Raw genomic sequence first — 16,012 nt, forward strand, 5'->3', positions numbered from 1 at the left:
ACGTCCCTTTCATTCCTTCTGGCTGATTTGATTTTCGAAATTCAAATCAGCCAATAGGATAAGAGCTACTGAAATCCTATTGGCTGTTCAAATCAGCCAATAGGATGAAATTCTATTGGCTGATTTGAATAGCCAATAGAATTTCAGTAGCTCTCATCCTATTGGATGATTTGTAGTTTGGCACACATTGATCAGAAATGTTATTTGTAGAGAGGTTCAAGGGAACCTCAAAGGCAGTGAGGACTAGTTTCCCATGAGTGCTTGCTCTCTGCCATCTATTGCATATATAATCTGGTAGTGCCTGACCATAGGATGAACCTGTGTCTGTTACAGTTTTTAGCCATTGGCTGTGCTGTTAATGGTCATCCTTTGTTAAAATAGGATATTGGTTCCGTTGAAGAACAGTCTAGCACCCTGCTTTTGATTTGATATTAAACATACAATTTAGGTAAAAACTGAGAGATTAACACCCCAAGAATTTACACAACAATAAACCTTCATGCTTAAATTATTTGCAGAAGCCTGAAGATGTATGTGAGGAGAGAAGTCCCATGTCTGCTCAAGATCTCACCCCAGTTTATTGCTGCAAGATAACATAATTTTGCCCTGAACTTCAGTAGCCTTTAAGTCACAAATGAGGATGTATCAAAAAGGGAATTACATTTATATTTATGACCAACTAATTATACTTAGATTTTAATAATATAAGATAGATTCCAATCTATTTGGAGTCTAGAATTTTACCATACATAAACTGATGACTTTGTAACAGGATATGACAATTTTGTAAGCACCCTTGGGATTGGGGTCTGTCTTTTTGCCTATGTGTATATAAATATATGGCTTATCACTGCTGATTTTATTTTTCTCAAGTTAACAAACCCCAGGTAAGTTAATTATCGCAAATTTGAGATAATTTATATGTGTTACATTTTAAATGTTAACATTTGAAATATGATATATACCTTTTTATTTAGAAAATATGATATATACCTTTTTATTTAGAAAATATGTCTGGACCTTTGTGCCATGTTTTCTATAGCGTAAATTAAAATCACAATTAAAGCGCAATATTTATTACATTTAGAGTGATTATTATTGCAATGATCAAATGGTCCCATTTACAGCTGAACTGGAAAATCTCCTATATTTTTTTTAAGTTCATATGGTTGAAAAAAGTAATTTCTTAACATTATTTTTGTTTTTATGTTTTTCTTTACCAATATTATTGGATGCATTGATCAGCAGTATGCAGTTTAATACAATGTGTATTATATTTACAAAATGTAAAATGAAAAGAGTTCCTGTTTAGTATATAGCATTTTTACCTCAAATTTTCAACAAATCCTTTTTTTAATGTATGTATGTATTTTGTTTTTTGTTATTTCAGGGGGGAAAAGAACACGCATCAACAGTTTCATCTGAATATAAAGTTCCATAAGCAAAGAGGAAAAGTTAAAATACCAGTTTCATTCAAAATTCTGTTTAAACAAAACTGCGTGTAGGTTTTATTTAGATTACCCAGAGTACAATATGCTTCTGAAATTGAAGATAATTACTGTAAGCTGATACCTTCTTGAAAAACATGAATGTGTGCATACTGTTCAAATTGAACTAAATTCAGAAGACTGTTTCATATAATATTTCAAATTTTAAAAAAAGCAAAATGCTGCTGCAGCAGACTCTCGCAACAGAATATTTATACATAAAAAACAAAACTTCCTTTAGACATTTCATTCTCCTAGGACTCACCAGTGATACAAATCTTAAACTGTGTCTCTTTTTCCTATTTTTGTTTATGTATATTCTCACTGTTATTGAGAATATAGGCATTATAACACTGTTCACCACAACCCCCCGTTTACAAACGCCTATGTATTTCTTCCTTAGTCATTTGTCATTTTCAGATCTTTGTTATTCATCTGTTATTAGTCCAAAGCTGTTAGATATATTAATGGAAAATCAATTTATTTCGTACTCCGGCTGCATAATGCAGCTTTTTATTTTTACTATATTCGGTATATTACAATGTCTTATATTGTCAGTGATGGCGTATGATCGCAGTGTGGCAGTGAGTAAACCATTGTTTTATAACCTAATAATGACTGATAATGTGTGCAAAAGATTAATAGCAGTTTGTTATACTATTGCAGTTTTATTCTCTCTTCTAAATACCTTATATACTCTAAGTCTATCATTCTGCAATGCCATACAAATAAACCACTTTTACTGTGATTATATCCCTCTGTTACAACTTGCCTGCTCAGATACATTTACAAATCTGATGGTCATATTTATAACGGTGTCTAGCATCAGTAGTATTTCCATAGGTACTATTATCATGTCTTATGGTTACATTATTTTTACAGTTTTTGGTATTCGCTCAAAGCAGAGAAGGTACAAAGTATTCTATACATGTTCATCCCATCTGACAACTGTATCTATCTTTTATGGAACAGTATTTTTTATGTATATTCGCCCAGCATCTAAATATTTTACTGATGAAGACAAAGTAGTAGCTGTGTTTTACACCGTAGCAATCCCATTTTTAAATCCTATCATTTACAGCATGAGGAATAAGGATTTGCAAAGTGCTTTTAATAAAAATGTGGGAAAATGGAATTGAATTGAGTGCAAAATTTAAATTAAATTGGTTTCGCTACACCTAACCTGTTTTTGACCTTAAAGGGACATTAAACCCAAAATGTTTCTTTCATGATTTAGACTGAGCATACGATTTTAAGCAACTTTCCAATTAATTTGTATTATGAATTTTGCTTCATTCTCTTAGCATTGTTTAGGAGCAACAATGTGCTACTGGGAGCTAGCTGAGCACATTGGTAAACCAATGGCAAGAGGCATATATTTGCAGCCACCAATCCGCAAGTAGCTCCCAGCTCCTGAGCCTACCTAAATATGCTTTTCAACAAAGAGAACAAAGCAAATTAGATAATAGAAGTAAATTGGAAAATTGTTTAAAATTGTATGCTCTATCTGAATCATGGAATAAAATGTTTGAGTTTCATGTCCCTTTAAAGTGAATGTCAAGTTTGATGAATCAGTGCCCTGTTTTTAAGAATCCTATTAAAAACAGGGGCACTTTCATTCATCAAACTTAACATTTCACTCGTTTTGTTAAAATACTTGAAAGCCGCTCCAGCGATTAACCCTCCTGCCGCTCGTCACTTCATACGTCAGCAATGACGAATATGGCATCCTCCAATCATGGCTTCCCCCCTAGGGGAATCCTTGCCTGAGGCAACGCCCTGATTGGAGGAAGCCGGATTCGTCATTTTTTACATATGAAGAGGCATGCAACGGGCGGGGAAGCACTAGAGCGTCTTTCAAGATTAAAAGGTAAGTATTTTAACAAAACGAGTAAAATGTAAAGTTTGATGAATGAAAGTGCCCCTGTTTTTAATAGGGTTTTTAAAAACTGAGCACTGATTCATCAAACTTGACATTAACTTTAAGTGCAGATATCTTATCCAATGCTGTATTACTTTTTAATATGGATGACAATGTATATTAAAATAATGCTTGTCTTGAATTAACTTCATGGTGTTTTTTTTTTTTCTTTCTTTGTAATGTTTATCTATTCAAAATATATACATACACAGATATGGAACAGCGGTAAGGAAAGCAGTAATTCTTAATATGATCTTTTGTTTACCAGCAAATAAGCAGCAGACAGCCAAACCAGTATTGAGACATATCAGCAGAGGTTATGGAATAGGTGTATATTGTAGATACATAAAGGGAGACAAAAGACAAGTCCTTGTGACCAATTATGGAAGATTTTGGAAAATTTTCCCATGAGGTGAAAAAAGAATCACAAACCATAACACATATACATCCCTTTGACAAGCACTGTAATCTGAGGGGAAACTGGGCCTCAATATAGACTGAAAACCTCTTTCTCTTAAGAATTAAATGCACATTTTCATTCTTCAACCACCTCCAGCGGAGGCAAAGTAAAGACTGAGGTATGTGTGAGGTCGGAGGGGTTTTATTATAGGGCTCTTGGGGTTTGGGAATCTTTGCCTCCTCCTAGTGGTAGAGAAGAGTAATTCCAAGGCGTTATGGATTGTGGACTCTCACCACCTGTATGAAAGAATATTAATGTAAAAAAATTAGCAATACAACAAAAAGTCCAGTAGATTTCATAAACAATTTTTTTCAAATACATCTAATCTAGTAATGTATTAATAAAGCTTAAAATTGGTATTAAAAATAAAATAAAAGCTTTATTTCATCAGAGCATTTTATTTTTAACCTTATACCCTCAAATACATAGTCAAAGTAATTAACATAATGCACTCATATGCTACACTAGATTTCAGCGGTGACTGAAGGATATATTTGTATGCTCCTTTTGATTAGCTGATTGACCATCTCCTTATCTGGAACAGAAATATTTTAATCCTTTGGAAAACCTTCAAGGACCTTTTTATGGAAAAGGAGATAATACCCATTATAAAAGGAAATTTTTAAGAATAAAATTCAAAACAGAGAGCATTCCATTTTATACTAAAATGTACCTTTAAAGTGAATGTCAAGTCACGTTCACCACTCTTCCTCATCTTGTTAATTACCTAAAATAAACGTTAGTTTAATTCATCATTTTTTTTAAATTTAAGACTAAAACCATAATCTAAGGATTTATAAACCTACTTCGCTTACTTTCTTCCTCCGCCCGCCATCTTGTCCCTCGTATCTAATTTGATTGACATTGCCCTTAACGAATTCTAGCTCATACCCCGTGGCGTCCAGCCCCTTTTTGCACACGAAACGCGATCAAACTGCGCATGCGTTCCCTAACAAACCGTCATTGACAATCCATGCTCGTTCACATGTAGCGCATTTGCAAACAATTCCGAACACCTAACGCATGCGCAATGTCTATCTACCTGTCAACCGCGGTCCGCGATCCCCAATAAAGTGTTTAACCCCTAAACCGCCGCTACCTAATAAAGTTATTAACCCCTAAACCGCCGCCATCTAACTTAGCTACCCCGCCGCCATCTACCACGCCGCCATCTACCCCATCTACCCCGCCGACATCTACTCCATCTACCCCGCCGACATCTACCCCATCTACCCCCCCGACATCTACCCCATCTACCTAACCGACATCTACCGCGCCGCCATCTACCCCATCTACCCCGCCGACATCTACCCCATCTACCCCGCCGACATCTACCCCATCTACCCCGCCGACATCTAACCCATCTACCCCGCCGACATCTACCCCATCTATAGTAACCCAGAAGGGGATACAAAAGGCGCGCTGTTAGATTAAAGTGTCGGGGCGGGAAAAAAGTGGGAGTGACATATAACTCTGCACCCAAAAAGAAAAACAAAAGATGCAATGAGACTGAAAACAATAAAACTGAAAACAATGTGTCTTCTACAACAAAGTGATAGTTATCACAAATATAATACCATGTCCCAACGTGTTTGAAACAATGTCTTAGTCCATATAAACAGGTTGCCGCCGGACGTTTTCTGGCGGGGCAGCTCCTCTTGGTCCCAGATAGCGGGGGGGTAGTACTGTGGTAGAAAAAAAGGGGGAAAAGAAAAGAGGGCGCCAATAGTGTGATATTGTTTGTTTCACAGCAGAAATTTAAACACAAATATTGCGCTTACCAAAAAGAGTTGCACTGAACTCTGACCAGTGCGGTATCGCCTGCTGGCACTTTACTCAGCGGCCAGTGTACTGTGTATAGGCATATATCCTCCAGATGGCCTTTTGTATTCCTGTGGATTCGACTCAAGGATATGTGAACCTTAGAAAATAGAGAGGGGACTCCACATAGTGTAATATGTCTTTTCACAAGGATGGAGGAAACATGTATTATGCTTACCAAAGGAATAGGCACTGTGCTATGACCAGTGCAGTCTCGCCTGTTAGCACCTTATACAGCGGCTAGTGTGCTGTGTGTTGATGTAACAGAGAGGATACATCAACACACAGCACACTAGCCGCTGTATAAGGTGCTAGCAGGCGAGACTGCACTGGTCATAGCACAGTGCCTATTCCTTTGGTAAGCATAATACATGTTTCCTCCATCCTTGTGAAAAGACATATTACACTATGTGGAGTCCCCTCTCTATTTTCTAAGGTTCACATATCCTTGAGTCGAATCCACAGGAATACAAAAGGCCATCTGGAGGATATATGCCTATACACAGTACACTGGCCGCTGAGTAAAGTGCCAGCAGGCGATACCGCACTGGTCAGAGTTCAGTGCAACTCTTTTTGGTAAGCGCAATATTTGTGTTTAAATTTCTGCTGTGAAACAAACAATATCTACCCCATCTACCCCGCCGACATCTAACCCATCTACCCCGCCGACATCTAACCCATCTACCCCGCCGACATCTAACCCATCTACCCCGCCGACATCTACCCCATCTACCCCGCCGACATCTACCCAGACGCCATCTATTTTAAAAATATTAAACCCTAATTTAATCCCCCTACACCGCCGCCAGCTATACTAACTATATTAACCCTAATTATATTAGGGTTAATATAGTTATTATATTATATATATATATATATATATATATATATATATTAATTTTAATAACCCTATCTAACTCTAACATCCCTAACTAAACTCTTATTAAAATAAATATAATATTAATATTATTAATTAAAATATTCCTATTTAAATCTAAATACTTACCTATAAAATAAACCCTAAGATAGCTACAATGTAATTAATAAATTACATTGTATCGATTTTAGGGTTTATATTTATTTTACAGGCAACTTTGTATTTATTTTAACTAGGTACAATAGCTATTAAATAGTTAATAACTATTTAATTGCTACCTAGTTAAAATAATTACCAATGTACCTGTAAAATAAATCCTAACCTAAGTTACAAATACACCTACACTATCAATAAATTAAATAAACTACAAATATCTAAACTAAAATACAATAAATTAAACTAAACTAAATTACAAAAAAAAAAACCCACTAAATTACAAAAAATAAAAAAAAATTACAAGATTTTTAAGCTAATTACACCTATTCTAAGCCCCCTAATAAAATAATAAAGCCCCCCAAAATAAAAAAATGTCCCTGCCCTATTCTAAATTAAAAAAGTTCAAAGCTCTTTTACCTTACCAGCCCTTAAAAGGGCTTTTTGCGGGGCATGCCCCAAAGAATTCAGCTCTTTTGCCTGTAAAGATAAACACAATACCACCCCCCAACATTACAACCCACCACCCACATACCCCTATTCTAAACCCACCCAAACCCCCCTTAAATAAACCTAACACTACCCCCCTGAAGATCTCCCTACCTTGTATTCACCCAGCCGGGCAGAACTCTTCATCCGATCCGGGCGATGTCTTCAATCAAGCTGCAGAGAGTCTTCTTCCATCCGGTGATGTCTTCAAGCAAAGCGGCATCTTCAATCTTCTTTCTTCGCTCCTCCTCCGCGGAGCATCCATCCGGCACGAAGACTGAACGAGGAATGAGGTACCTTTAAATGACGTCATCCAAGATGGCGTCCGTCGAATTCCGATTGGCTGATAGGATTCTATCAGCCAATCGGAATTAATGTAGAAAAATCTGATTGGCTGATTGAATCAGCCAATCAGATTTTTCTACCTTAATTCCAATTGGCTGATAGAATCCTATCAGCCAATCGGAATTCGACGGACGCCATCTTGGATGACGTCATTTAAAGGTACCTCATTCGTCGTTCAGTCGTCGGCCGGGATGGATGCTCCGCGGAGGAAGAGCGAAGAATGAAGATTGAAGATGCCGCTTGATGGAAGATGCTGCCGGATTGAAGAAGACTTTGCTGCCGCTTGGATAAAGACATCGCCGGGATGAAGACTTCTTCTTTGCAGCTTGGATAAAGACATCGCCCGGATCGGATGAGGAGTTCGGCCCGGTTGGGTGAAGACAAGGTAGGGAGATCTTCAGGGGGGTAGTGTTAGGTTTATTTAAGGGGGGTTTGGGTGGGTTTAGAATAGGGGTATGTGGGTGGTGGGTTGTAATGTTGGGGGGTGGTATTGTGTTTATCTTTACAGGCAAAAGAGCTGAATTCTTTGGGGCATGCCCCACAAAAAGCCCTTTTAAGGGCTGGTAAGGTAAAAGAGCTTTGAACTTTTTTAATTTAGAATAGGGCAGGGAAATTTTTTTATTTTGGGGGGCTTTATTATTTTATTAGGGGGCTTAGAATAGGTGTAATTAGCTTAAAAATCTTGTAATATTTTTTATTATTTTTTGTAAATTAGTGTTTGTTTGTTTTTGTAATTTATTTTAGATTATTTTATTGTATTTTAGTTTAGATATTTGTAGTTTATTTAATTTATTGATAGTGTAGGTGTATTTGTAACTTAGTTTAGGATTTATTTTACAGGTAAATTGGTAATTATTTTAACTAGGTAGCTATTAAATAGTTATTAACTATTTAATAGCTATTGTACCTAGTTAAAATAAATACCAAGTTACCTGTAAAATAAATATAAACCCTAAAATAGCTACAATGTAATTATTAATTACATTGTAGCTATCTTAGGGTTTATTTTATAGGTAAGTATTTAGATTTAAATAGGAATATTTTCATTAATAATATTTATATTATATTTATTTTAATAAGAGTTTAGTTAGGGATGTTAGAGTTAGATAGGGTTATTATACTTAATACTTAGATAATATAATAACGATATTAACTATATTAACCCTAATATAATTAGGGTTAATATAGTTAATCTATATAATATAATAACTATATTAACCCTAATATAATTAGGGTTAATATAGTTAATATAGCTGGCGGCGGTGTAGGGGGATTAAATTAGGGGTTAATACATTTATTATAGCTAGGGCCGGTGTAGGGGGATTAGATTAGGGGGTAATACATTTATTATAGGTAGGGCCGGTGTAGGGGGATTTGGATTAGATGCAAAAGAGCAGTTTACTTTGTGACAAAGCCCCACCAAAAGCCCTTTTAAGGGCTGGTAAAAGAGCTGAATTCTTTGGGGCATGCCCCGCAAAAAGCCCTTTTAAGGGCTGGCAATAGAGCAGTTTACTTTGGGGTAATGCCACGCAAAAAGCCCTTTTCAGGGCTATTTGTAGGGTTAGACTTGGGTTTAGTGGTAGGGATAGTTTAGTATATTAGGGGTTAAATAATTTAATATAGGTGGCGGCGTGGTAGGGGGATTAGATTAGGGGTTAATTAATTTAATATAGGTGGCGGCGGGGTAGGGGGATTAAATTAGGGGTTAATAATTTTAAAATAGATGGCGGCGGGGTAGGAGCTCACATTAGGGGGTAGGTAAGGTAGATGGCGGCGGTGTAAGGGGCTCACTTTAGTGGGTAGGTAAGGTAGATGTCGGCGGTGTAAGGGGCTCACTTTAGTGGGTAGGTAAGGTAGATGTCGGCGGTGTAAGGGGCTCAATTTAGGGGGTAGTTTAATATTGTTGGCGACGGTGTAGGGGGATCACATTAGGGGGTAGTTAATGTAGATGGCAGCGGGGTCCGGGAGCGGCGGTTTAGGGGTTAATTACTTTATTAGGGATTGCGGCGGGGGATCGCGGTTGACAGGTAGATAGACATTGCGCATGCGTTAGGTGTTAGGTTTATTTTGTAGCTAGTTTAGGGAGTTACGAGGCTCCAATAGACAGCGTAAGGCTTACTACGGCTGCTTTTTGTGGCGAGGTGAAAATGGAGTAAGATTTCTCAATTTTCGCCACGTAAGTCCTTACGCTGTATATTGGATACCAAACTGCGCTGGTTTGGTATACCTGCCTATGGCCCAAAAAACTACGGGCGACGGCAGAAATATACGAGCGTAACTTCTAGGTTAAGCTCGTATATAGGATACCAAACCAGCGCAAATTTCAGCATCGCCGGCATTGAATACTATCATTGATTTAAAACAATGGTGTGGGTGAAGCGCTGAATCTTAATCTCCAAAGCCTCACTATAAAACTATCCCCTTCCTGGATAGTAACAATTAGAATAATAGATTTTAAAAAGTGGGCGCTTAAAGCAGGAGATTCAGTAGATATGCACAAGTTACAATTTCCTCTGTAGGGAATAGATCAGACTATGGGGGATGATGTCCAAACTACTGCCGTTCAGAAATCTTAATAAACAAATCTGATATATTTAAATATTTTATTTAATATATTTAAATGTTTCAAGAACAATTCAAAAATTCAAAAACACTAATTAATATTCAAGATTAAAACAATAATTCATATTCAAAATCTAAAACAATATCCATTTACTTCCAACTATAGTTGCTCTTTCAGCCGTACACACACTCCCTCAAACACTCCCTAAAACAATATAGTAAAGATGGTTATAAAAACAATATAATACAACAGTATAAATGCAAGCTTGAATAAGTGTCAAAAACCAGAAGTAGCAATATATTCCCAAAAGGGATCAACAGGTAATATTGTCTATTCCTGATAACAAAGTTGTGCACAGTATTTTACACAAGTCCGCTACAGCAAGGTGAGGTGCCAGGTCTTAGTATCTTTAAAATTGATTAACCCCAAATGAGAACAGCCGTCGGTCTTTTTTCACCGGCGCTGTATTCAGTTTGCAAAAAAAGGGGGGGTAGTCCGTAAAACTTCAGTACTTTACGAAGATCTCCGTTACGGTCCTGTATATTTAGAGGCTATCCGCCTTCTTACCGTTACTCCACTGTATTTCAGCCGTTCTGCTGCAAACAATTGACCGCACACCGGCGGCTTCCAAGACTCCTACGTCACCTGGTATCCGGAACCTCCAGGTGAATCAGACTTGCGCAAGTCTATTACGAGGTGTAGGAAGACCTCTAGTCCTGATTCTGTGACCGCTCTTTAGTACTTACACAGTACGCGGTTGAAAGATCCTCCAGTCCTTGTCTATCAAAATAGACTTGTAGCAGAAAAAGACAGTTTGTGTAGTGACAGAGTAATTTTTCTACGCGTTTCAACCCGTGTGGGTCTTTATCAAGATACTTTACCCTGCACCTGTGCTCTCTTAAAAACCCCGCTGTAGCTCCTGATTTGTCAGTAGTTCATTTCCTTCCAGTTTACGTTAAATGTGGGAATCAATACAGACACATGCTTCATCAATTGCAAACTACTTCATACTCATAAAATTCATATATAGACTATTACAATTTGGAATCCAACAAATTAATATATCCATAATAAAATACTACTCTAAAATCTTAAATTTGATGAATTTGAAACATAACAAACATTAAGGAAAAAGGAATATCAAAAGATATTAACTTAAGGGGGGGGGGTTATATGTTTCAAATACTGGTGATAACTATCACAGGGCATGGGAAGTAAACAATAAATATTATAAAAACCAGTATAATTTAGTGGTGGGTGTGGACAAACAAAGGAATATAATATTGGGTATAGGTAATAAATCTAATAAATATTGTATTTCGATAGTTCATTTTAAAAAAATAATTTACCAATTACATTATATAATAAGTTACCATAAAATTCACATTTAAAAATTACATTAAAAAAGGGGCCAATTCTAATTCTGAGTTGAGGCCATTGGGGTACAGGGTATTAAAATTATAAATTAACTCAGCTTCTCTCTTTAAAAGGCCGCCGGTGTGCGGTCAATTGTTTGCAGCAGAACGGCTGAAATACAGTGGAGTAACGGTAAGAAGGCGGATAGCCTCTAAATATACAGGACCGTAACGGAGATCTTCGTAAAGTACTGAAGTTTTACGGACTACCCCCCCTTTTTTTGCAAACTGAATACAGCGCCGGTGAAAAAAGACCGACGGCTGTTCTCATTTGGGGTTAATCAATTTTAAAGATACTAAGACCTGGCACCTCACCTTGCTGTAGCGGACTTGTGTAAAATACTGTGCACAACTTTGTTATCAGGAATAGACAATATTACCTGTTGATCCCTTTTGGGAATATATTGCTACTTCTGGTTTTTGACACTTATTCAAGCTTGCATTTATACTGTTGTATTATATTGTTTTTATAACCATCTTTACTATATTGTTTTAGGGAGTGTTTGAGGGAGTGTGTGTACGGCTGAAAGAGCAACTATAGTTGGAAGTAAATGGATATTGTTTTAGATTTTGAATATGAATTATTGTTTTAATCTTGAATATTAATTAGTGTTTTTGAATTTTTGAATTGTTCTTGAAACATTTAAATATATTAAATAAAATATTTAAATATATCAGATTTGTTTATTAAGATTTCTGAACGGCAGTAGTTTGGACATCATCCCCCATAGTCTGATCTATTCCCTACAGAGGAAATTGTAACTTGTGCATATCTACTGAATCTCCTGCTTTAAGCGCCCACTTTTTAAAATCTATAATACTATCATTGATAGCTAGTCATTGAATGCAACGATTGACGCCTGCGCTTTAGGCATAACATTTTTTGTGTCACGCAGGCGCAAATCGATTGTATGGGGAATGGTGCGCATGCGCAATTGGTCCGACAATCGGGAACGCGCATTTGAAGTAATAAAGGCATTATCCGGAAATACATGGAGGGCGGAGCTAGGAACGGCCGGGAATGTAAATATAAAGTGTATTTATAACTATAATATATATAAAAAAAAATTAAAAAAAGTTGCGATCATACTATATATTAGATGAGGAATAGAATACAGGCTGCAAAAACCAAAAACTTTACATTCACTTTAAGGAGCAATTGTCTATAACAAAATTGCAATTCAAATAGAGATATTTATGTGGGGGGAAAAAACTGTTTATAAAAAAATTCTCATAGTATTTCAAATGATTAGACTGTGATACAGCCCAAATAGTAGAGATGATTGGAGATAAAACATTTGGTGTTAGAATGTGTTTTAAAAATGCAAGTTGATTCATTTTTTTTTTTTATTTTTAAAACAAATTGTTATATTTTCTAAACGTGTACAAAAGTAACAGTTTTTATTAATAAGCACAATAAAACATTTCAGCCGTAATTTTATTTTTTGGGAAAAATTCTTAATGATTTGTATGCTGTTCATTTTGTCTTGAAATACAATTACTTTGGTTGATCATTATTATTATTATTATTTTTTTGCAAGTAAAATCATCACTCTGACCAACCACCTAAATGACTAACGCACATTATTAAATATTAGATCAGTTGGATTATAGCATCCTCAAAAAGTGACTGTATTAACATTAACGAGTGCCTCATGTATTTTTGTTCCAATCAAAATATGGGATATTGCAATTTGAAATTTATCAGGTGCATAAAGCATTTTATAATCGAGAGCCTGAATGATTTAACTATAAACAAATCTCTAGAAAATATTATTTTTATTAAGAGCTTGTTTTGGCAATGTGAGATGTTTTTAATGAATAACACTAAGGGCTAGATTACAAGTGACACAGTAAATATGTTTTTTGCACTTAAGAAAACATCGCTAGTTTAAAGCATTTTGCGCTTCTCGGAGTACCTTGCATTCACTATTCAGTGTGTGACCGGAGACTGCATGAAGAGGACCTCCGTGTTGAAGGTCTGAAGGAAGTTAGAAGATGGACCGCCGCCGGGATTGAGGATGGAAAAAGATGGACCCACGATGAAGATGGATGAAGATGGAGCGCCGCCCATCATCATCAGTGAGTATTAACTTTGGAGTTTGTGTTAGGTTGTTTTATTTTGGGGGGTGTTTTTTTTAGATTAGGGTTGTTGTTTTTTTTAATTTGGGCAGCAAAAGAGCTAAATGCCCTTTTAAGGACTATGCCCATCCAAATGCCCTTTTCGGGGAAATGGGTAGTTTAGGATTTTTTAGTAAGGTTTTTTTTTAATTTGGGGGGGTGGGGGCATGGGGGTGTTGTAATGTTAGGGGGTTAGTGTTTTTTTTTAAGCAAAAGAGCTGATCGCTTTAGAATTTGCCCTACAAAAGGCTCTTTAAAGGGCTATTGGTAGTTTATTTTTAGAATATGTTTTTCTATTTTGGGGTGTTTTTTTTTTAAGGGGTTTTAGAATAGGATAAGAAATTTTATTTCGTTTTTTATTTTTTGTAGTGGTAGGTTTTTTTATTTTTGTAATGTTTTTATTTATATTTAGTAATGGTAGGATTTTTTATTTTTCAGTAATGGTATTTTTCAAAGGTAAGATTAGGTTTTTATTTAATTTTCCAGGTAAGTTTTTTTATTTTAAGGTAGTTAGGATTTTTTTTAATTTAATTTAGGGGTATTTTAATTTGGTTTAAGTTAGGGGGTGTAGATGTTCGTTTATAACTTTGCGTTGTGGGGGGACGTCGGTGTAGGGGTTTATAGTATTAATTAGTGTTTGCTATGTGGGGGGATGGCGATTTAGGGGTTAATAGTGTAGTTTATGAGTGTAAGTGTACTTTGTTATGTATTTTTGTTGTGTTTTGTGCAACTTTTTTTCGGAACCCAGTTTGCCAAAGCTCTTAAATCACAGTAAGGATTGAAGCGGAAAAGGCGATTGAGCTAGCACAATTTCGCTGAACTTATAATATCAGCGGAAGTAAAATGGTTCGCGGAATCGTGATTGCGCTAACACAAAACTGTTTGAGCCGCACTTGTAATCTAGCCCTTTATATGCAGTCACTGGTAAATATAAAACTGCCATTGCTACTGTCTCACTTTCTTTCTTTTTCTTATAGTTTTTGTTGTTTTAAAATGCAATTGCATAAAACAAACAAATCAAGATGAGTAAATAACAAGTAAGTAACAAGAAAAAAAATAGTTTAACAGTGTTTCAATGACAGTGAAAGAAATTGCTCTGATGTAAAAACAATAGAGAACAAATGCTTCTGCACCATATAGTGCAATATAATAAACAAAAAGAAAAGAATAGGTGATCAAATTGCAGCTAGTAAACAACATAAGAGTAAAAAGCCCTATAGTAAACAATTTTATATGGTGGTGGGTAGTGCTAGACATCTACTGAATCAAAAGGAGAAAGAAGATCAATCTTTTTATTTCTAATATTAAGGTATCACAGATTATATTAAAATGCTTCAAACCCGCAAAACTATGTGCATGAAAGTTAATTTCTTTTGCTTAGTGTATATTTTTATGTATGTGTCTTAGATGAGTTTAAATTCTCAAGGAAATTCCTGGATTTAACTTTTTCATTCAAGAAATTAAGAGGTCTAAAGTAAGAAGATACAGATAATGTACTGTTTGGGGGAGTGCTGAGTTTAAAGGGACACTGAACCCAATTTTTTTCTTTCATGATTCCTCCCCTGTTGTAAAAAAGCTAGTAAAAAAAGCATGTGATCATGGGGCTGTCTTTAGTGCTTTAGAAACAGACAGAAATTTAGAGGTTTAAAGGTTATAAAGTATATTAATATAACCATGTTGGTTGTGCAAAGCTAGGGAATTGGTAGTAAAGGCCTTATCTATCTTTTTAAACAATAACAAATTTTGTGTTGACCGTCCCTTTTATATGGTTACATTAAGTTTTTATTATTAGCCTGTTTTTTGTTATTAAATGCTAAGAGGTCTGAGGTGCAATAACAAAATCACCCACCACACAACATCCCAAATAGCAAACCCACTCTTATATCTAACATTTAAATCCCATTTTACGGAACACCCAGTTTTCCCTTTTATACCTACTTCTTTACACACCACACACTTAACACTTTGGGGCCCATTTATTAAGATCCGTATGGAGCTTTAGGGGCCGTGTTTCTGGCGAGCCTTCAGACTCGCCAGAAACACCAGTTATGAAGCAGCTGCTCCATAACCTGTCCACCTGCTCTGAGGAGGCTGACATAGATTGCGTGAAATCAACACGATCAAATACGATCAGGTTGAATGACACCCCCTGCTAGCGGCCGATTGGCCACAAAACTGCAGGGGGAGGTTCAATGCTGAATGCGGAGAGCGTATTGCTCTCCACATTCAGCGATGTCTGTCGGACATGATCCGCTGATCGGATCATGACAGACAGAAATTTCATAAATAGGCCCCTTTGGATGCACTCAACACCCCCAATCTCCCTCTCTATCATCCTCCTAATACACAGGGCTGGATTA

At 36.2% G+C, this 16,012-nt stretch overlaps 1 protein-coding gene across 1 annotated transcript; it reads left to right on the forward strand.

The window, feature by feature from the left end:
* Positions 1-1,666: 1,666 nt before the first annotated feature.
* On the forward strand, positions 1,667-2,626 carry LOC128652603 (olfactory receptor-like protein COR6). Its single transcript, XM_053705535.1, has one exon. It carries the CDS (start codon positions 1,667-1,669, stop codon positions 2,624-2,626), a length of 960 nt encoding a protein of 319 aa, XP_053561510.1.
* Positions 2,627-16,012: the final 13,386 nt, after the last annotated feature.

This window comes from Bombina bombina, chromosome 3 (assembly GCF_027579735.1).
Source record: "Bombina bombina isolate aBomBom1 chromosome 3, aBomBom1.pri, whole genome shotgun sequence".
Classification (NCBI taxonomy): Eukaryota; Metazoa; Chordata; class Amphibia; order Anura; family Bombinatoridae; genus Bombina; species Bombina bombina.

What these genes read in the sequence shown, in the direction of transcription:
- LOC128652603 (XM_053705535.1), top strand. Translation starts at nt 1,667, where the DNA reads ATGCTGCTGCAGCAGACTCTCGCAACAGAATATTTATACATAAAAAAC.